Below are 22,972 nucleotides of genomic sequence, written 5' to 3'. Positions count from 1 at the left end.
GGGACATATGGAGGTGAGATTCATAGATGGATAGGACAAAAAAATGAGGTCATTTACAAAATGATAATAGGACATTTCCTATAAGGGTTATTATAGAAATGCCCTGAGCTCTTTTGGGGATTTATTTCTGTATAAGTAATAGTATCTGTACCTTTATTAGTAGTAGTAATGTTGTTATGTATGTTGTCCATTGTCATTGTCTAAAGTTTTCTTCTGCATATTTGATTCTCAGTATTAATACTATATACAGTACTGCAACCTGAGACAGGTGTGGCTTTTGTAGGCTTTCAAGAGAGAAGATGATTTGACCCTTCATACTGTACAACAATACTAGCATAAAAAATAAAGTGCATATTTTCGGCTCTCATATTAAAGTTAAAAACACTTGCACTAAGAGCTAAACTGCCTCTATGTTTGTGTTGATCTCACACAGGATTGCAATATGGTCCCCTCCTGTGTATGGTGCTCTCTGGCTAGTGACCATCACCTGTTGGGCACACTTGAACACTTGTGTCTGAACACAGCCACATCTGGAGACGGTGGAGTCTGCTGCCTCAGCTCAGCAGCAGCTTAACCGAGAATTAATTCACATCCAGGGTCAGATCAGCAGCTGCTCTATCTCTAACTCAACATTGACAGCCTGCGGAGGGAGAGGACTGAGGCAGTGTGTAATAACTTCAGGAGAGGACCTCACAGCGCCTAACTCATTTTTAGTTTTCATACTGTATATGGGATTTATGTTTTTTTTATGCAGGACTGCTTAGGACCCTGAGGCCACCAGGGGTCCCCTCACACACAACAGATGCTTTTTAATCGTCACGTACAAATGTGAACAAATATTCCTTCTAGTGGCTCTTTGTGTTGTTGCTGTGCTCACCTAGACTGTTAAAGCTCGTTAGTTCATAAATGATAATAGTATTAGTTGTGAATGTAAGTGTAGTGGTTTATTTTACTTCAGATGTAACAAGATAACAATATCAGTGTGGTTTCAGCTGCCGCTACACTGAATGCTTTTTAATTTCGGAAAGTAGTAAATGAAATGTTGTGATGAAACATTCCAAGTGACCTTTTCTTGCGTTGCAAACTATGATGGAAGGATTTAAAATTAAAATCATGTGCAGTAGCTGCAACTAGTAAACGCACATCGTCCTCTAAAATGATGTGCTGTACCTACGGGCACTGAGGAAAGAAACGCAGAAAAGAAGAGCAGGGTGAGCGATCTCAAAACAGAGGGACGCCAAATCAAATCACTGTTGGAATAATGCGCTTGTATTTCATTCGGTTTTGAGTCTGTCAGATTCATGTAACTAGCGAACGATACACAAGCCACATATGTAGACTACTTGAGGTGTTTTACTAGAAGTTAAGAGATTCACGTTTCACGTTACTACTTTCAATCCTAAATTATGTTATCTTTGTAAAATGTCCAATTCGTGTTCATTTCTTGTAAGTAATATATTACATTTCCTTCAAAGCAGGTTAATAAAAGTTTTCTAGTTATATAATTCATTTATTTAATTGTTTTAAATAGTAAAATGAGGTTTGGGTGGGTGCTGATAATAGTCTCTCCACAAATAGTGATCAGGAGGGCCCCTTTCCAAGCTCTTGCCTAGTCTCCACAAGCAACGGCTGGCCTTACATTTACTGTATATACTTATTTCATGCAGCCTTTAAGTGACTAGAATATGCTGGAAATGCTGGTCTGATGAAGTAATGCACAAAAACAGTTTGCTGCGTAAAAATAATGTTGATTTCATTTAAAAGTAAGTCAATGTTAAAGTGCGCAAATGTTTTTTGCGCCAAGTCAGGCATAGAGGAGTGAATGATGGAGGAATGATGGAGTGCAATACCATCATTAGACACAAGGTGGAGACAACCTTCTCCTTATCGAGAAGCTCTATAAATGGCTGGCATTCCACACACTGCACATTCCATATGCATTCCATGAAGTTGGTGACTGGGATGACTTGTTGCCCGAGGAGATTCACGTCATAAACAAAGCTGCATGTACACCTGAGCATTGATTCTCCAGAGTTTTTCTTTTCCTCTATATGCAAGATATAGTAAACAATTACTTGTTTAATATTTTGTAAGAGATGTATCAGAAACAAGAAGACTCCAGATCCTCGGTGTAAAGCTGTGGGACTTTGGGATAAGCTACCCAGCCATGGGGATGAAACCTGGTTTCATTCAAGAAACAGCTGGGCGAGATTCTTGCTTCAATTCACTACTATCAGACAGGATTGAGGGGACGAACTGCCATCTCCCATTTGTAAATGTTTTCATATGCTTAAGAAAGTAGAAAGAACAAAAACACTGTAACAGCTGAGGCTGATCTCTTGTTGCTCATTTTCTCCTCAGCTTCTCCTGTGGCTCAGGAGTCCTTTTCCTTGTCCTTTTTCTCCCCACTCAAACCCCTTCAGATATCTTCATGCTGTGTAGTACATTTGATTATCATGTGGCTCAGCAGCAATGAGGCCACTCTGTTGTTACAAATAGGAAGGATATGAAATCTTTCTTTGTAAAGGGAAGTTAGTATCAGGGAGCTGCACAGAAAACAACTTTCAAATTTTACCAGCAATGAAGCTCCTTGCAATCATGGCCGTTCTGTCAGGTAAATAACTTTCCAGCTTGCATTTTCAGCTGCATCGTGTATGTGATAGAATGTAAAGTACATCTACAGTTTTAAATGTTCCTTATTTAAGCTGAAATAAATCTCATTTATTAACTTTTACTCTCATTAATAAAGAAAATTCCCCTTTTGACACTAAGGATGTGATTTTCTGTTCTTACAAAAGTGTAACTACATGTATGTGTAAAGGAGTTCATGTCAGATCTATATTCTACGCATACAATAAAAAATGTTTCAGGGATACTGTTGTTAAATCTGTGCTCTCTCTGTATTGTAACTACAGGTGCTCATTCAATTACAGTGCTGAATTCCAAGGACGTGACTGGCTGGGTTCATGGCACAGTGACAGTCCAGTGTTCTTATAGCACCGAAAATCAACTCAGCGACCAGGTGAAATACTGGTGTAAAGGACACAATCTTCTCACTTGTACTATTTTGGTGAGGACTGATGACTCTACGACTCATGACAGGATTTCCATCAGTGATAATAAGACAGAAGCAATGGTGTCCATCACCATGAAAGATCTCCAGGAAAGGGATGAAGGGGATTACTGGTGTGGGGTGTCCTTACCTGGACCAGATGATGCAGAACAAGTTCACATCAAGGTCAACAGAAGAAAAGGTAAAATGTATTTCACAGTGGAGAGCAGCATATAAAGTTAAAGATTACAGTTCCTACTATCTGTCATTTATATAATTATAGGGTCTTATTTTTCAAATAGAAGTTAAAAAATTCTGTTAAATATTAAGATTTCCTTCAACAACAGAAGAAAAGGTCAAATTAATTTGAGCTCAATGCTATACTACAACATGGAGTGCAGCACACAAGGTGTCGAACTAAGGTTGCTAATACTGTACTTATTATTTTTACTGCTAATACTGTATAGAATGTATAATTGTAAGACTTGTTTTTCTATGGTGTTAAAAATATATTCAATATAAAGTAATTCTACAGCATATAAAACTGGGCTTAATTACTGACCTATATTCTGCTTGTGACTTCAATTCACATTAAAGCAATTTGAAGTAAAAGAGACAATTCAGCAGGTTATAATTTTCTAATGCTTAGAATAATGCTGTCTGCCTAATCTGAGAGAAATGATACTCTATAATACCCTGGAAAAAACAATACTTTGCTTCAAGAATCCTCTGTTGTAAGTTTGTAAAAAAAATAAACATTATTAAACCATAAAAAACAAACAAAAAACAGACTATCTGGTGTAAATTCAGAAAAGCAGTCACTTTCACAATGTTCATGTCACAACCTGTTTTTACTCTGGTTAGCCATAAATGACAAAGGTTTTTAAAAACCTGAAATATTTGGAGTAAAAAGCAAGTTTATCAACTACTGGCTTTAAACTACTATTAAATTAGCAGGTACCTGTATTGGTATTATAACAGAGTTAGTAACAGACGTTGAATCAAGCAAATGTAAAAAATTAGACTACATAGCTGTACTACTTGTGCTAAGTAATGGATTGATTCATTCTAAGGGATTAGGTCAGTAGAGAGGTGTGGTTTAGAAGCAACATCATGACAAAGCTACTGAAATGGAAAGAAAAGAAGATTAAAGTAGTCTGTCTTTCTCTATAAAGTGAAGTAAGTTGGTGAGAAGGGAGTTGCCAATAAAATGTTTTATGTTCTTCAGCAATGAAGCTCCTTTGCCCATTCTGTCAGGTAAAGAGAGCTCTCTCATTTGACTGTTCATCGCAACAATTTTACTTTTTGCTCCGATGACATCCATCCAGTTTCTAATCACATGTTCCAATTTAGGGCCAGAGGGGAGCCAGAGCTGATTCCAGCAAGCAATTGGCACAAGGCAGGATACACAATGGACAGAACAACAGTCCATAGAAGGGCACACACACACACTCACACCAGGGCAGATTTCCCCAGAAGTCAATTAGCCTACTGGTCTTCCTCTGTGGGAGTCAACCAGAGCACCCAGAGGAACTCCACACAAACACAGAGAACACACAAACTTCACACAGATAGCACTCCTGGTCTGGAATTGAACCTAGGGCTCCAGTTCTGTGAGACAGCAGTGCTAACCACTGCACCAGTGTTTTACCAACTCTGATGACATATAATGTACAATTTCTTCAACACAGTTTGCCTTAAAGCTAAGCTGAAATTGAAAGCTTTCATAATGCAAAACCATGAAAGGTGAGCAAACGTCCCCAGTGCACTGTTCCAGTGCAGGGAGGGTACTGTATCATTGAGAACACACACAGGCTGACCTGCAGAACTATGATGACTCCAAAAAATAAAAACAAAGACTCTTTAGTATCCTTTCATTATTTCAACAGATTCAGGGGCGAATGAATCATCAGAAGAAACAGAAAAAAACACAACTGACCCCAGAGAGACGACGCCTGTGAGCAGTGGGTCCGTTACAACTACAGAGCCTCATACTGACTGTCTCCTGTAATTAAAATGAAAATTATTATTTATTAAATTATTTATGGTAGAATTTATCATTACCTCCTTATTTAAACTGCTGCTTCCTTAATTGTGATGACTTCCTCCCTCCCTCAGGATTGCAGTGTGGTCTGTTGTCCGCTGGCTCCTGTTCTGTGTGATGCTGGCTGGCCCAGTGACTGTCACCTGCTGGCAGACTGGCACCAGGCGCACCTGCCCTCCTGCTGCGCACACCTGAACGCCTGTACCTGAACACAGCCCACACCTGGACACACGGGACCCTGCTGCCTCAGCTCAGCTTCACACTGGGACTGAATTCACTCCCAGGACCTGCACACAGCTCAGTGTCTGTTCAAACTGCCTCTCCCTCGTCCTCACTGACTCAACAGCACAGGCCCAGGAGCGAGGCACTGAGAAACAAGATGCAATTCTGTCTTTCTAGTGATTTTCATCATCTTTTGTACAGCCTGTGGTATTTTTATATGTCCATTCTATGAACCTTAATTAATGTCACGTATTTGCAAAAATATTCTGGCTTTGTGAAGAAACTTAAATCTTATTTTGAAACTTGTTTATGTTATATATTAAAATAAAAAAGTTGCCTAGAGTCCTCTGAGATTGTCAACCCTATACCCTAGGTACCTTGTCACCAACATAGCACCTCCTTTAACTGTTTTAGGGGATCATAATAACAACGTCATTTCAATAAGATTCCCAAATTCTTTAACTGGCTACTGAATTAAGCAATTAATATGTGGAGATTTCTGCACATGCTGTAAAAAAATGACATTTCCCCATAATAGTGAACAGAGGTCAGTTCTTATCTTGATATAGGTAGAGGGCTGTTTCTCCCTTCAACTGCAAGGGATGCTGTTCATTCACAGTCAATAGAGAATCTGTGAACCAGTGCAAAGATACACCTTTTTCTCTGTTATATCATGAATGGTCTGTGCACATACAACTGGGATTCAGTGAAGGACTTAATCATCTAAGTTATAATAATAATAATAATAATAATAATAATAATAATAATAATAATAATAATAAATTGCTTACACTTATATAGTGCTTTTCTGGACACTCCATTCAAAGCGCTTTACAGGTAATGGGGACTCCCCTCCACCACCACCAATGTGCAGCATCCACCTGGGTGATGCGACAGCAGCCATAGTGCGCCAGAACGCTCACCACACATCAGCTATCAGCGGGGAGGAGTGCACAGTAATGAAGCCAATTCATAGATGGGGATTATTAGGAGGCCATGATTGATGAATAATGAGTAATGATAATGAGTAATATTCTCTTCTGGTATTAGTTATCTCTAATGGAAACGAGTAAGAGGACGTACGATTTTGACCTTAGTTTCAAACTCATAGGGAATCATTGGACTGCAGTATAATTCTCTGTCCAGTCCTCTGTCCAGTCCTTGACAGGACAAAAGGAAAGCAAAAACATGCGATTGTTTAATAATTGGAATGTGTTTGGATGAAAAAGATTCTACATCTGTCCTCATTTTTCAGAATATGTTTGACTCGTTGCCATAAATCTATTAGATTAGATGGGTCTGTTAGAAATTCAGATGGGTTTCTTAGAGGTCAATAATATTTCTAAATGTGTACTATACTGCAGGTAACCTAGATTTTAGAACTGAATCCAGTGTAGTTAGACCACAGAGCTGTAATGTTAATCTTAAACACAAAGACTAGACTCGGTTCTGACACCTTGTTCAAATTCAAATTTGAGAAGGAAGAGGGCAAAGAAAATCTAAAGCACACCAGAAAAAATGATTGGAAACAAGTCGAGTCCAGATCCACAGTGCAAAGTTGTGGGACGATAGGATAAGCTACCCGGCCATGTGGCTGAAACCTGGTTTCATTTAAGAAACGTCTGGGTGAGATTATTGCATCAATTAATTACTATCAGACAGCCATGATGGGTGGAACTGCCTCCTCCCATTTGTAACTTTTCTTATACTCTTATGAAAGTAGAAAGAAAGAAAAAGATAACACTCTGACAGCTAGGACTGATTCCTTGTTGTTCATTTTCTCCTCACTCAGATATCTTTATATCCTGGAATGGACTAACAACACTGAGGCTATCTACATGAAGGGCCAGAGCCGACTTTATTTCTTGAGGAGGCTCAGGTCTCTCAATGTGTGTAGTAAGATGTAGTAAGCTCATATGTTCTATCAATCTGTTGTGGCAAGTCCCATTTTCTACATGGTGCTGTGCTGGGGCTCTGGGATTAGAGCAGCGGATGCTAACAGGGTGAACAAGCTCATCAAAACAGCAAGTTTTGTCATTGGGTCTGATTTAGACCCCCTGGAGGTAGTGGCTGAGAGGAGGATGGTGTCCAAATAAATGACCATCATGGACAAGGCCTCCCACCTCCTCTATGACATGCTTGTCAGAATGAAGAGCACATTCAGCAATAGTCTGAGCCAACCACATTGTGACAGGGAGTGCTGTAAAAGGTCATTCTTGCCTTCTGCCATAAGACTTTACCACTAATCCACAGTGTGGCTGGGCAGGAGCAACATTGACCTGTTTTGGGACTAAACCTGAATCCTCTGTTTAGAACTGGGGTGCAATATGTAGAAGAGGATTTGGCAATTTATCTATAATTGTGTAATAGATATTTACACTTGTGTAATATGCTTGTGGATTGTGCAATACTGTATATCTATACTGTGCAATACATTTTCTTTGTGCACTGTACATTCTGGTTTATTTTGTATATTTTGCATTGTGTGCAATTCTTTATACTCTTACTGACTGTGTTTATTGTATACAGTATACTGCCTGGCTGCTGTTGCATTGCAGTTTCCCTTAAGGGATTAATAAATTATCTACAGTATTTTTACAGTATATCTACATCAGCGTCTCCTGTGGCTCAGCAATATTGTGGCTACTCCATTAAAATAGGAAGGAAATGATGAAATGAAGACTCTCTCTGTAAGGAGTAGTTGGTATCTGGGAGCAGCACAGAAAACAGCTTTCAATTCTACAAGCAATGAAGCTCCTCGCAATAATGGCTATTCTGTCAGGTAAAGAGAACATTTTAACTGGGATTTTCAGCTGAATCTTTTGTTTGATACCACAAAATATACAGTACAATCTTTATTTGACAGTTTAAAATGTTCTTTTATTTATTACTTTAACTTCTGATTTATAAAGTAAAATTCCTCTTTTGACACTATTGACTTGATTTCCTCTACTACTCATGAAGGAGTTCATGTATAGATGTGTATTTTAGGCACAAGATAAAAATCTTTTTTAAGAATACTGTTGTTAAATCTGTGTTCTCTCTAAATTGCAACTACAGGTGCTCATTCAATAACAGTGTTGAATTCCAAAGACGTGACTGGCTGGGTTCATGGCACAGTGACAGTCCAGTGTTCTTATGGCACCGAAAATCAACTCAGCGACCAGGTGAAATACTGGTGTAAAGGACACAATCTTCTCACTTGTACTATTTTGGTGAGGACTGATGACTCTACGACTCAGGACAGGATTTCCATCAGGGATAATAAGACAGAAGCAATGGTGTCCATCACCATGAAAGATCTCCAGGAAAGGGATGAAGGGGATTACTGGTGTGGGGTGTCTGTACATGGACTAGACGATGGAGAACAAGTACACATCAAGGTCAACAGAAGAAAAGGTAAAATTAATTTCACAGTGGAGAGCAGCATATAAAGTTAAAGATTATGGTTCCTACTATCTGTCATTTATATAATTATAGGGTCTTATTTTTCTAAGCAAAAGTTAAAAAGTTCTGTTAAATATTAAGATTTCCTTCACCAACAGTATAAAACAGATGTTAAATACTGACTGCTGTTCTACACGTGACTTCAATTAGCCTAGGACATAAAGTAGTGTTTTCAAATATCCATACGGTACTTTGTTCCACAGAGCGGAGCTTTGATCCACAATTTAGCAGGTCATTACTCAAAATCTAAATGCTTATAAGAATTTCAGTTTAGTTGCTGCAGTTGAAAATCTGAGAAAATGGGAAGATTACTTCCCATTCTTTGCAATTTCATGCTTTTGGATAATCAGCAACAGTGATCTTGCACAAGTTAAACCCCAAGACTAGGACTGGGCTCTCTGCTGTACTGTGACTTAAAACTGCAAAAATACAGTGAATTGGTCTTGTGAAAGTGTAACACGAACATGTGTGCATAGAATGGCACATATTGGCATGAGCGTTGGCAAATTATATATATACCTTCATATTAACTATAAATGAAAACAGTCTGTAATGGGTTTTCTCATGTGCTTTATTTGCTACATCACGTTTTATTCCTACAGATCCTACAGATGCCTGCACATTAGATATTAAAGGCCCCGGAAATGTCACTGTTGTGAAATTAAAAGTTGACAAAAAAAGGAAAAACATACAGTTTCAGACTGCTATGTTATATGTTATAAGGCAATGCTATTTATAATTAAACTTATAAATAAATATTATAGACATATAAATATTATTAATATTGTTACAAATGGCGGGTTACAAAACTGGTGAATATCAGGAATTGACCGAGTGGTTTAGTCAATAAGTTAATATTCAGAACCCCCAACTTGTAAGTGATTTCTCCAGAATATACCCACGTGGTTGGTATAGTGGGAGGCACGTGAATTTTCTGTTCTTTAGCACAGCTTTGTTGAAAAGAGTAATGCCTCAGATACACTTGGTTAAACAAATATTTGTTAACAATAACAATACACAAACTAAACATACACACAACATAAACATACAACACACAAGTTTCTCAATTTACTAGTTTTCCAGAGTCTTGCATCTAGACCACCCAGAAAAACCCCAGACTGCTATCAAGTATTCAACACAAAATATAACATATAATACACAAGTTACCATAGTTACAGTATGTACAAGGAAGAGGTTTCAGAGGCCTAACTGTTCTAATCATCCAAAAAACCCAGACTGCTGCTAAGTGTTAAACTCTTAAATAATGCCTACAGAGGCCAAAATAAGAGATACAATGCCTTGTAAATAAACGCAATATGTCCAGCAGTTAAATCTCTCCCTCTGCAAACCCAAGATCCCTATAGAATCGTGTAAACCTATAGATCCCTAGTATAGCAAGCTCTGTCTAGCAAGTTTCAAATACTTAGCTCCAATCATGTTTTGTTTGTATGATCATGAATTAGGGGCTCTCGCCTGGCACATGCTTCAAGTTCCAACTCCTCCTGATTCCTCTCTTATGGTCTGACCTTCCACGTTTCCTCTATTCTTTCTTTCTCTTTCTGTGGCCTTAATGTGATCTTATACGGTGTATTTCTTGACTGCTCCTTCGCAATCATTTACCCACAACTTAATTAACTAGGTAAACCAAGGTAAACTTGGCAATGTTTTTGATCAAGGGACCCCCCACATCTCAGCAAACATCCCCTCTGCTTTGAAGCTTGTAATGTTAACACTGCCAGGTGTCACACACTTTACCTAAATTCTTAGAGACACTTCCTAGCCACCTATAGCTGTAACAATATTATAATTGAAAGTCATAATAAAGCAGGATTTCATCAGATAACCTGTTTTCTTATGTCTCAAAAGATTCAAAATCTACAACTTGGACACCAACAGCAACTGGATCACCAGAAAGAACAGGAACAACCAGAACAAAATCCACTTTAACCAGTTTGTCTGTATCAGTGACTGTGCCTTACAATACCTTTTCCACAGAGGAGGTCAGGTAAACCCTGGTGATTATTCCCCTAGCAGTTAAGGAACTCACAGGGTGCTGCAGTTCATGGTGTATGAGCTCTGCATCATGGTACAATGAGATTTCCTCCTTACACAAACAGAATTAGTTTAATTCTGTATATTGAGAGTGAATCTGCATAATTCAGAGGAAGAGGCGACCAGATTCTCAAAGTTCAACTATGATACTGCTTGTCATAAAGTAACAATCACAAATGCTAGTGCCCAGCCAGTAATTACAGTAAAGACATGTGTCCAGAGTCCAGTCTAGTTCTGGGTCCTGTCCATTGGGACCATACTCCCCTGTGGCTGTGCATGAGTGTGGAGCTCCACTGTACATGTTCCATGTATTTGGTGTTTATTTCACCATCACATAACCTGCGCTGTAAATCCTGAGCTTCCAGAGCTCAGTGTGAACAGGAGAGAGTGAATGCATGTAGGATAACAGAGGTGCTTTAGCACTAACACATGACATAAACAGAATGGCAGTGTAACAATTTAAAGTCACCACTGTTGGTAACATGCTAACAAGGTAGCTAAAAGAAAACTTTCACAAATTTTCTATCACCATAATCTAAAGGCATTAGACATACTCTACATATTTCCACAGTTGCTTGGTCTGCAGGGTTTCTGCAGGGAATCTGACTAGGATATTCAGCCCCTCGAGATCTAGACAGTGTAGAATTCTGGGATGGCAGAGCCCTGGTCCTTTGATATAGTGGTGCTCACCTATGTCTAGGGATTGGGGCTGTGTGGTTCCGAGCCCACAACCAACTGTAATCGAATCCAGCTAAGGAGAAATGCAGAGCTACATGTGCTATAAAGGAACAAGTAATAGGTTTATTCCATGCTGAAAAAAAGAAGAAAGAGAACACAATGTTTTGGCCGTGGAGCCTTCTTCAGGTGTGTGTGACACACCTGAAGAAGGCTCCACGGCCGAAACGTTGTGTTCTCTTTCTTCTTTTTTTCAGCATGGAATAAATCTATTACTTGTTCCTTTGCAGCCTACGCATGCTGACGCAGCTACCCACCTGAACTACATGTGCTATATACTACTACTATATCTTGAGAAATGTGTTGCATTTAATTTAATTTTTTGGAAACAATCTGAGTATTTTTTTAAAAAGGTGCCAGCAGATACTGTATATACAGTAACATATTCAAGGAACTTTTTTATTCAGGAAAAAAGGAGCACACTGTCTTCTGTCTTTTCAATTAATTTTCTCATGTCCGTGGAAGAGTTCTGTTAATGTCTCAGCATGCAACATTGGAATACAAAACCCTTCCCCTCTCAATTCCTGACAATTTTGTGTTCAAAACCATAATTACCATTACCAAGCTGTATGGAAAGCTCAAATGATAATTGACAAATTGCCAAAATTGATTGATCATTGACAAAAGTCTATACTAAAGATTGCATTTGTGAGACAGAATGACTTTATTAAAAAGGTATGGATATACACCATCTTTAAAAGTTGTCTGAAATTCCTGACAGAAATAATTCAGTGCTGACAACGCTCGGAGCCTGCTTTGGAGCTCTGCTGTTCCTGTGCTGCCTGACAGTCCCGATTGCAATGAAGATTAAAGGTAAGAGGTGGAGTGTGCTGTAATCTGTGAAGAATAACTCTTTATAATTACCTAAATATACTGTTAATTAAGTATAATTTCAGCAGTAGGAGTTGCAATCCCTATCTGCGCTTGTTTCAAAGGACCTACAACAGAATTCTGAAGTCCTCTGGAGGGCATTTGATGACTTTCTAAAAAGTTTCTAAACATATTTAACATTTCACTCACGCCTGTCAAGACTTTCTGAAACTTTCTTTTCAGGAAAAAGAACAGAAGAGGCTACAATGAACAATGCAACAGTGAGTCTCTGTTTTTAATATTCATAACTTATCAAGAACATTTTTTACCCAATATGCACTTTAAATAAATTTTGAATCGCAGGAACTAAAGGCAACTTGATATTCAGATTAAGCGAACCAATAAAAAGTTATAGCCTAGAAAATGTTTCATTTTAGTGCATACCGAAATTTTGATTAATCACAATGCAAACAAAAGTGAGATTCTTAGTGATGAATTTAGTTATATAAAGTAAATAGATATTTCTAAAGTTTGTTTGGCTTGTTTACAGAAATACAGTATACATGGTGTTATAAAGGTAGTCAAGGTTATCAAGGTAATAGACCTATACAATCTAAAGACTGTGCACTGCAGAGCCAATACATTTAATATAGTGTACAAATCAACATTCCTATGTAGACACAGAAAGTACACACTAGAGCTCATTAACATTACTGACAACCACCTCTGCCACTGTTTTAAGATTGCGAGGATGGATAATCTACTAAGTCTGTGATCATTGCAATACGCTTTGCTCCAGGTAGGGTACTTATACATGTAGCAATGAAATTTGGCTCTATATACCTGTACAGACGAGGCAATAGGAAATTGTGTTCTTGTGCACACATCATCCGTACAACGAAGGGCACCATATTACCTCAATGTGACCTCAATGTGCATCCTTCATGGCTGACATATTCCCTCTTCTGGACATGCTAATACTGTGCATGTTTTTTTTATCATACAGCTGTATGAATATACCAATTTTATCACCACCATATACATGTAGAAGAAATTAAGGTGCCATAAATACTGAGTATTTTCCCTATTAAAATAGATCAATATGTTATCTTTTCAGCCTTCTGGGGAAGCTGTAGACTTAACCTACACTGAAGTGAGAAGTGGCAACAGCACACTGCCCCCTAGTGACAGCACCTATGCCAATGTCAGTCTCTCTCAGTGCCCCCCCACAGAGGAGTCTGTGGTGTACTCCATCGTCGCCCGGTGAAGAGGAGGAGGGTTTCCTGTGTGTGAGGAACAGGGTGGAGTCTCTTCATGTGGAATCAATTAATAGAATTGGCTAATTAGAACGCTTCTCAACAAACACTTGAGACAATTTGATGAAACTCAAAAAGTCCACTGATCGATTGCCAGAAAAGCCACAGATTCATCATGAGGGTTGTGGCACCCCAGAGCCTGTCTTGGATGAACAGGACACAAGGCAGGATTGTGATCTGGAAGGAATGGATCACCAACCCATGTACAGGGCCTATTGAGAGACATGTCTTTAGCCAGCCAGTGCTGAGAATATGGGAGGAATATAAGGAATCTGGGAAAACCCACACCCCCCCCATGTCATCCAGCTCAGAGATCCTCACCTGCTGGAAGTGAGCAGACTGGAACTGCCTGCACACACCTGAACATACCCTTGTCACTGAACACAGCCCACACCTGGACACGGAGGGGCCTGCTGCCTCAGCTCAACTTCTCACTAGGAATGAAATGGCAGGAGTGGGTAGCTGTGGAAGGAGATCCCTTTCTACCACCCTGTTTGATCAGTTTCTCTATGGCTTGTGTTATTTTAATGTGGCCATTCTATGAGTTCAAGCAAACGTCTAGTATTGGGAAAACATTGTTACACGAAGTAATTCAAACCCTATTTTAAAACTTGTTGTTCATGTTACCCTTAGAAATAAAACACCAAGAGTCCTCAGGGGCTGTTGAAGGTCAGTACCGTGCTGTCTGTGCCTTGTGTGGGAGACCCCCGGTGGTGGTAGTGTACAGTAGCACTAGGGACCTTTGCACATACTCTACTGTGTATATTTGCTGGCTTTATCTGACATATAAACCAAATAAAATGCTACAAATCAAAGCCTCACTTGAGCCCTTAACACATTAGACACTCTGTTTAGTTTTCTGGGGCAGCTAACCTTGCTTACCCCCACTCAAAACAGCCTGACCCTCACCCTTTCAGCTCTACTGCCCCCCTGTGTAGAAACAGACACTGTTTCATAAGCACAGATTTCCAGGTGGTGGGACCGGGCCGAACAATGTGTCCACTGAGGTCCGGGTCCAGGGCAGGGTCCCAGGGGCAGTATGGGACATGGGGACAGGCTGGCTGAACTAGAGTCCAGTGGGGAAAGTTCAGGGCCAGCAGAACCAGCAGGGCACGACAGGGTGCTGAAGTCCAGCATGCAGGGCTGCGCTGCCAGGCCCCCACAAGAGGACTGCGAGCCACTGACAGAGCTCACACCGGGGGGAAAGATGTGTGACGTTGGCACCAGGGAAACAGCAGCACCTTACATCCCCCGAAGGCCAGGGCTGCCAGGGGAACATAAGTGTGAGGACTAACAACAGGCAGCTGTCACACTAAACCTACAGGCCCACAGTCAAAGAGCCGGCAAGCTGTGGTTCGCAGCAGGCAGGAGCTGTGGGGGAGAGTCCGGGCGAGTCAGGACATGGGCAGGCGACAGGGAAACCGGAGCGGATGGAAAACAGGAGCAAGGCAGGAAGAACTCCACTTGTGAAACCACAAGCAGGTGGTCCAAAAACACAGAGCAGGACAAGGACTGAAAAGGCAATGAAGGATTGCTGAGGAAAAACTGGGCAGAATTCAAAATTCCCACAACACCTGATCCAGAAAGACTGCTCATTACGCTCAGGTGCTATGAGTATTTTGTCTCCTCAGCCACCAGTGCAGGGCAGGCAGGAGAGAGAAGGCCCATGGCCACTACAGCATGACAATACTTTTGTAAGGCATTGTCTGTGTCATATTCTTAGAACGCACCCTCATTTGATGAGAACGTTTCCATCAAGCACATCTAAAAGAACTAGACTACACATCTGTAGTCTGAGTGTGCTGAGGAAAGGATTAAATTGTTCTCAGAAAGTATGTCCGCAGTGGAGCTTGTCCTGTACTGTAGCTCAAAGCAATATGGTGAATAAACTACAGAATGGCAGAATGTCTATGGCTGGGGCACGCATGATACTGGCATGGTTGGCTTGAAATATAGCCGAGAATTCCTTTTAACTTTAAGATCCAAAGACTTCCAACCCTCAGATACACTGTTCGCCAATCTTCCGCAAGACAAAAAAGCTCCCGTTGCCCAACGTCGTTCTGTCGAACTTGCAGTCACTGAGGAGTAACCTAGACGGACTGCACGCCGGCGTGCGGTTCCTGCACGAGTTTCGGGATGCCTGCATCCTAGCTTTTACGGAAACTTGGCTGGACGAGACCGTGAAGGACGATGTTATCAAGCCTGGGGGGTTTTCTCTAAGCTGGTCAGAGATCCTGAAAGCACAGGTAAACATCACGGTGGAGAGCTCTGCTTGGTGATAAACAACCGCTGGAATCAGAACATCACCGTCCGTGAGAGTGTGTGCACGCCTGACATCAAACTGCTCAGTGTCTCTCTGCGCCCCTTCTATCTCCCTCGAGAATTTCTGCAGCTTTTTATTACTCTTGTCTATTTCCACCCTAGAGCGAATGCGGTAAAAGCTTCTAATATAATTTTTGATGTTACCCAAAAACTGGACGCTCCTAAATTTATTTTAGCAGACTTTAACGGCTGCACACTAAATAACAATCTTTCAACGTATTACCAATACGTGACCTGCCCCACGTGGTTGAATCCAATAATCGATCGTTGCTACGGGACAGTCCCTAATGCTTACTCGTCCCTTGCAATACCTCCACGGGGCAACTCCGACCACAACACTGTGCTCCTCAGGCCGATCTACCAGCCGCTGTTCCAGAGGATCAAACCGGAGACAAGAACAGTAAACGCCTGGGACTCGGAGAGCACCGAACGGCTTCGGGATTGCTTTGACTGCACGCGATGGGACGTGTTTAAAAACACATCAGAGGACATTCACTAACTTATGGAAGCCCGTTTCCGCCAGGGAGTAAAGAAAAACGCGCTATGGTATCTCGCAATTGCGACTTATTATCTCAGAATTGCGACTTATTATCTCAGAATTGCGAGTTAGTATCACAGAATTGCGAGAATTGCTGGCAAGACCTGTGTTCGAGCCAGTGCAGTGAGGCCGCTCCCACCCTAGTTCGTGCGAGAGCACAAGCCCTAGAACCCGAGTCCGTTACAATAATAAAAGGACAGACAATGAAATATGGGGTATTTCGAAGTCGCAAATGTGAGATAAAAAGTCGGAATTCTGAGTTACCATAGCGCGTTTTTTTTATTCCCTGGCGGAAACGGGCTTCCATACAAACACGCTGTTGTGGTATCAGATTATATTTCTTTCTGCGTCGACTCTATCATCTCTACCAAAAGCTTTCCCCAATAACAAACCCTGGGTAACAAAAAGCCTTAATCATGTCCTCCTAAGCAAGATGCAAGCTTTTTCTCAAGAGGACACCCAGCTCAGGAAGGAAGTGCACAGAGAGGTGAAAAGGGAAATCAGGAAAGCTAAGGAATAGTATAGGGTAAAAAAAGAGAACACCATGGCAACAGGTGACACCAGGATGGCATGGCAGGGCATTAAAAGCATGGCCAACATCCCTCAGAAGCGTAGTGGCAGCACTACGGCCAATGGGCAACAGCTGGCCAATGATCTGACCCGCTTTGAGTTGAAATCTACAACCACCTCAGCTCATAGAGATATTCATCCTGTATCTGGAAAGGTTTCCTTCAAAATTCACACAGCAGAAGTACGTAGACTTTTAAGGAAAATCAATATTAGGAAAAGTGGAGGTCCAGATAATGTGTGGTAGGGTCCTACAATCTTGTGCAGATCAGCTTTGCAATATTTTTAGTTTTCTCTTCCAGATGTCCTTAAATTTACAGATAATTCCCTCTCTGTGGAAGAAATCATTATTTCTGTTCCTAAAACTGCCAAGCCTAGTGACCTTAACAGCTACAGGACAGTTGCCCTTGCTCAGAAACTCTCAAAGTACTTCAATCTGAATGATAACTTGATAGGTGGGTGCTAGACTTCCTAACTAACAGGTCTCAGCAAGTCAAATTGGGGAAGTGCTTATCTGACATTCGCTACACATCACTTGGATCACCACAGAGCTGTGTCGTGTCCCCTCTGCTGTACATTTTGTACACTAATGATTGCATAAGCAAACACGCAGATAGACATCTCATTAAGTTTGCTGATGACACAGTCCTGGTCAGTTTATTAAAGGACACAGAATACAATCATGGGCCCATTCTAAATGATTTTACTAACTGGTGCAATGAGTTTCCCTAAAGTAAAATGTTTCAAAAACAAAGGAACTGGTTATGGATTTTAGGAAAAATACCACACTCCCTCAACTCATTATGATTGATGGTCAGCCTGTTGAAATTGCTGATGACTGTAAGTACTTGGGACTGGTCATTGACAAAAACTTGAAATGGAACAAATGTTTTGACACTATTAAAAAGGCCAACAGAGACTCTTCTTTCTTAGAAAACTCAGCTACTTTAAGGTAGATACAATTATTTTTCTACAAATCATTCATTGAAAGTGTCTTTAACATACTGCTTCACTTATTTGTTTGGCAACATAAGTTCCAGTAATTGTAATAGGCCGAATACATTAGTGAATATAAGTGGAAAAATAATCGGGAATAATCAAATCAACTTATAAAATATTGGATACAGGACATAATGTTATTTTTATATATTATAATAATATAAGTACATTTTTATTAACACATGAGAAAAAAGGTAATTTAAAGTATAAAATAAAACCTTTTAAAAAATATGCTAAGGGTTTGCCTACTCAATTTAACAAATTTTGACCCTCTGATTAAAATGAAAATGATTCAAACTTCATAAGAAGTGCTGCTTCCTTAATTGTGACGACTGCCCTCCTCCCTCCCTCAGGATTGCAGTGTGGTCTATTGTCCGCTGGCTCCTGTTCTGTGTGATGCTGGCTGGCCCAGTGACTGTCACCTGCTGGCAGACTGGCACCAGGCGCACCTGCCCTCCTGCTGCGCACACCTGAACGCCTGTACCTGAACACAGCCCACACCTGGACACACGGGACCCTGCTGCCTCAGCTCAGCTTCACACTGGGACTGAATTCACTCCCAGGACCTGCACACAGCTCAGTATCGGTTCAAACTGCCTCTGCCTCTTCCTCACTGACTCAACAGCACAGGCCCAGGAGCGAGGCACTGAGTAACAAGATGTGATTCTGTCTTTCTAGTGATTCTTATTTTTATTTGAATAATAAATACTACTAATAATACTAATAAACAATGTCTGGAAGCCGACAATTCTTTGCAAAAACCTTAAAAACTTTAAACCTCATTTTGAAATCTGTTGTTTGTCAACCCTATACAGTGTGTTCTTTGTAAACTGATATAAACGTCTGTACAAAGGACCTCTGTGACATAGTGGAGAAAAAGTTCCTCTTCTGAGTCTGCTAGTCACCACTAGAGGGCTCCCGAGGAGAGATAACTAGCTCTCTGTTGGTCTTCCCTGACAGCCACATCAAATTATCAAATCATATAACATGAATGAATATTTGTCATCATTGACACTTTCTACTTTAATTAAGAGGACTATATTAAAGGCTCACTCAGTTACTCATGCGTTCATGCCAGAACCAACCAAAAGTCCTTAGCTCAGACGTACACTCTTTCTCTATACTGCAGAAATCGAATCTTTTACAAAGCCTTAATGCTTGCTCTTTCTGATAAAAAAGCTATAATAGTGCGATTGAATTCCTGTTCTCCATATTAGTCCGAGATATTAGACCTGAAGCCAGTGAAAAATGCAGCCTTTAACAGAGGCACAGTCACACCTACTTTCACAGTTTAAGTGGATGATAAACGGGATATGTTGTCATTTGTTTTGCAGTATATGAACCTTTTTCTTTTGTTTCTTTATTAGCCCTATACAATTTCTTGCATTAGGAATGCGTCTTTTCGCATACCCCAGCTTTTCTCCATGGAGACACAGACACAGAGACAGGGAGAGAAGCTTGGGGGCAGAGCGCAGGGTCTGCCATTTTACAGCGCCCCTGGAGCAGTTAGGGTTAAGGGCCTTGCTCAGGGGCCCAACGGAGTAGGATTCCTCTGCTGGCCGCGGGATTTGAACCGGCAACCTTCCAGTCACAGGCGCAGATCCTTAGCTACAGAGCCACCGCTCCGCGATGGCTCTGAGCAACCTGCATTTCCCATCAATAGTGGTCAATCCTGAACTTGGTAATACTGGAGGTAGAGAGCAGTTTCCATCTTCACAGGCTAGGCTGTTCTTTCATGAATATGGGAGAATCTGTGAATCAGTGCAAAATTACATCTTCATCTTATTTTTCTCTCCTTTTTTGTGTCATTAATGGTATGTTCACATACAATTGTGGTTTGACAGAGGAGCAATGTTCTCCTCTGGTATTTGTAATCCCGAAAGAGGATATACGATTACAACCTTATTTTCAAACTCAAAGAGAATCAGCAGTCCAGTGATTCTCAGTCCACCCCTGAGAAGAAGAGAAGGAGAAAAAAAACATGAGATACTAATTAGAATGTTAATATAAAGAAGATTGCGCATCTGTACTCATTTCTCAGAACATTTTGTCATATTTCCATGAAGCTATCAATTGTCCATCAACAAAAATATAAAGCAGTCTCCATAGAGGATACTACAGGTCAACTAACAATAGAGGCATCTGCTTTATCACTTGATTGAATCATTGCAAATTACTCTTTTGTTTCTCACTTTTCTTCCCTTGAACTAGGCCTCTCTGACCACTAACTGTTCTCTTCAATCTGGAATTACCAGTGTCTAATCAATTGATCAGCCTAGGTTCACATATTCTGTTCTATCGTCCTTGTCTTTTTTCCCCACCTCTGATCCTCTACAGAACAAAAGGCATTTCCTTAATAGAGCTTTTTTATCTACTCTTGACACCTTCGCTTCTCTTAAAAATCAACCATCTCTTTTTCTCGCTCTGCCCCCTGGTACACCGAAGGCAGTCTACGGGGAAACTTGAACGCAGACACATTTTTTCCACCATCAACAGACCTCTAAAGCTAAAGTGCCCCACCGCATTACCTGCCTCATCGCAACTTTGCAACACATTTTTAGATTTCTTTGGCTCTAAGAATGACAACATCTGGCATCACATTCTTTCCACAGTGCTTGTCAGTTCCACACCACCTCCCTGCTACTGTATGATAACTTCACTGGTTCCCTTCTTTCTAACTTCTAACTCACTTCTTGACTTTGCAACCATGAGTAAACGAGTTTAACATATAAAACCTCCCACCTGTATATTAGACCCCATTTCTACCACTTTATTTCAGTCCTGTTTCACTTCTCTGTGCTCTCTCGGCCCCGTTGTCCTCAATATAATAAATGAATCCTTGAGCACAGGTGTTGTACCAACGGTCATCAAAACTGCTGCCATTACCTCTGTGCCAAAAAAGCCTAACATAGCTCTGGACAATCGAAACAATTTTCACCCCATCTCCAACTTACCCTTTCTTGCAAAAAGTCTAGTCTAAATCGAAAAATGTGGGGGTGATGTTTGATTCAGGCTTGACATTCGACCGACATGTTCAAGATATTGTCAAAATATCTTTCTTTCACCTCAAAAATATCGCTAGACTATGTCCTGCGTTATCGCTAACTGTGGCTGAAAATCTGATCAACACATTTGTCTTCTCCCAAATTGACTACGGTAACGCTCTACTTGCTGGTTTTTCTAAATCCACATTGAACAAACTGCAGTATGTCCAAAATTGGGTAGCCAGAGTCTTGACACGGACTAGTGCAAGTGTTCACATTACTCCTATCCTGGAGTCCTTGCACTGGCTTCCTGTCAAGTTTTGTGTCGACTTCAAAATCCTCATGATCACCTCTGCATGGTTTGGCACCTTATTACCTGTATGAGCTATTATCACCCTACTCACCTCCTTCCAACCTTCACTCTTATAATTCTGGTCTCCTATCTGTCCCCCAAGCCCATCTACACTCCATGGGTGACAGAGACTTCTCCTGTTATGCCCCAAAGCTCTGGAACTGTATCCCCAAGGATATCAGAGAGTAACCTTCTCTAAACACCTTCAGATCTAGACTCAAACCCTTCTTTTTTAGAAGAGCCTTTACTTAACTGGTTCTGTTCTTTACCCCTCTGCCCCTACTGTATTCAGTACCCCCATCTACTGTCTCCTCTCATTGTGCATATGTCTGCAGTGGAACTTGTTCTATAGCTCAACACAACAAGGACACAAAACCACAAAATGGGAAGGAAACAAAAATAAAAATAGTCTTTATCTGAAAAGAGAAGTTGAGAAGAGGGGTGTTGCCACTAACAGATCTTTTATTCTCTTCAGCAATGAATCTCCTCGCTGTACTGGCCATTCTATCAGGTAAAAAGAATTCTCTCATTGCAATCTTGTTTTATGGTCTGATGAAGAATATAATAAAAATTAACAATTAATAACAGTTTTTAGATTTGCCTTTTAATTAAATTGAAACCAAATGTTTTCACAACACAAAAACAGGAAACTGAGCAAACTCTTCTACAGTGAAGTGCAGCCCAGTGATGTGTAGACAGTGGTTGTATCAGTGGTAGTAAGAACACTGAACTTCACAGTTTGATAATCAAATGTCTTACATAAACAGGACCTCAGCACAGCACACTCGGCACTTGTGTAAGAAGTGTTCATGTAAAATATTGTTACTAATGGGAAACCTGTTGAATATCAGGAATTGACAAAGTGGTTTAGACAATAAGTAAAATAAATATTCATAACCCCCAACTTGTAAGTGTTTTCTCCAGAATATACCTGAGTGGTTGGTGTAATTAGAAGGATGTGAATTCTTTGTTCTCTGGCACAGCTTTGGTGAGAAGAGTAATAATTCAGCTACACTCGGTTGAACAAATATTTATTATCAATGACAACACAAACACTACACTACATATAAGAAACATATAACACACAAGTTGCTACATATTTACAGTATGTACAGACAAGGTGTTTCAGATGCCCAACAATCTTATCACACAGAAAACCCCAGACTGCTACTAAGTATCGAACTCTTAGATAATGCCTACAAAGGCCACGATAAGAGATAAGCTGCCTTCTTAATAAATGCAATACAACCTGCAGTTAAATCTCTCTCTGCAAACCCAGATGCCACAAAATAAATGGGAGTCTATCTCCATAATCTAAAAATGCACCCACAAGCAGGGAAGACTGACTTTAATCTAGGTATCTTTTACTGAGGAAGCCCAAGTTCCTTAAACACACAGAATAGCAAGATTCAAATACTTGGCTCCAATGGGGTTTTGTTTGGATGATCATGAAGTACAGTAGGTACTCTCGCCTAGCTCAAGCTTCAAGTTTCAATGCCTGTGGACTCACTTGTGGTCAGACCTTCTTTCCT

General features: G+C 40.5%; 1 protein-coding gene across 1 annotated transcript in view; it reads left to right on the top strand.

Moving 5' to 3' along the window:
- Positions 1–14,493, top strand: part of LOC148658766 (uncharacterized) — a 29,569-nt gene extending 15,076 nt beyond the window's left edge. The window contains exons 13-18 of the mRNA XM_088641851.1: positions 2,500–2,614; positions 2,916–3,254; positions 10,632–10,770; positions 12,274–12,365; positions 12,606–12,643; positions 13,480–14,493. Of these exons, the coding sequence (XP_088497977.1) occupies positions 2,500–2,614; positions 2,916–3,254; positions 10,632–10,770; positions 12,274–12,365; positions 12,606–12,643; positions 13,480–13,629 (873 nt within the window). The 3' untranslated portion in view covers positions 13,630–14,493. The remainder of the gene's footprint in view (positions 1–2,499; positions 2,615–2,915; positions 3,255–10,631; positions 10,771–12,273; positions 12,366–12,605; positions 12,644–13,479) is intronic.
- The last annotated feature ends 8,479 nt before the right edge of the window (positions 14,494–22,972 follow it).

The sequence above is a fragment of the Lepisosteus platostomus genome, chromosome 7 (genome assembly GCF_059453375.1).
Source record: "Lepisosteus platostomus isolate fLepPlt1 chromosome 7, fLepPlt1.hap1, whole genome shotgun sequence".
NCBI lineage: Eukaryota > Metazoa > Chordata > Actinopteri > Semionotiformes > Lepisosteidae > Lepisosteus > Lepisosteus platostomus.
This window is presented reverse-complemented; position numbering and strand designations above follow the sequence as displayed.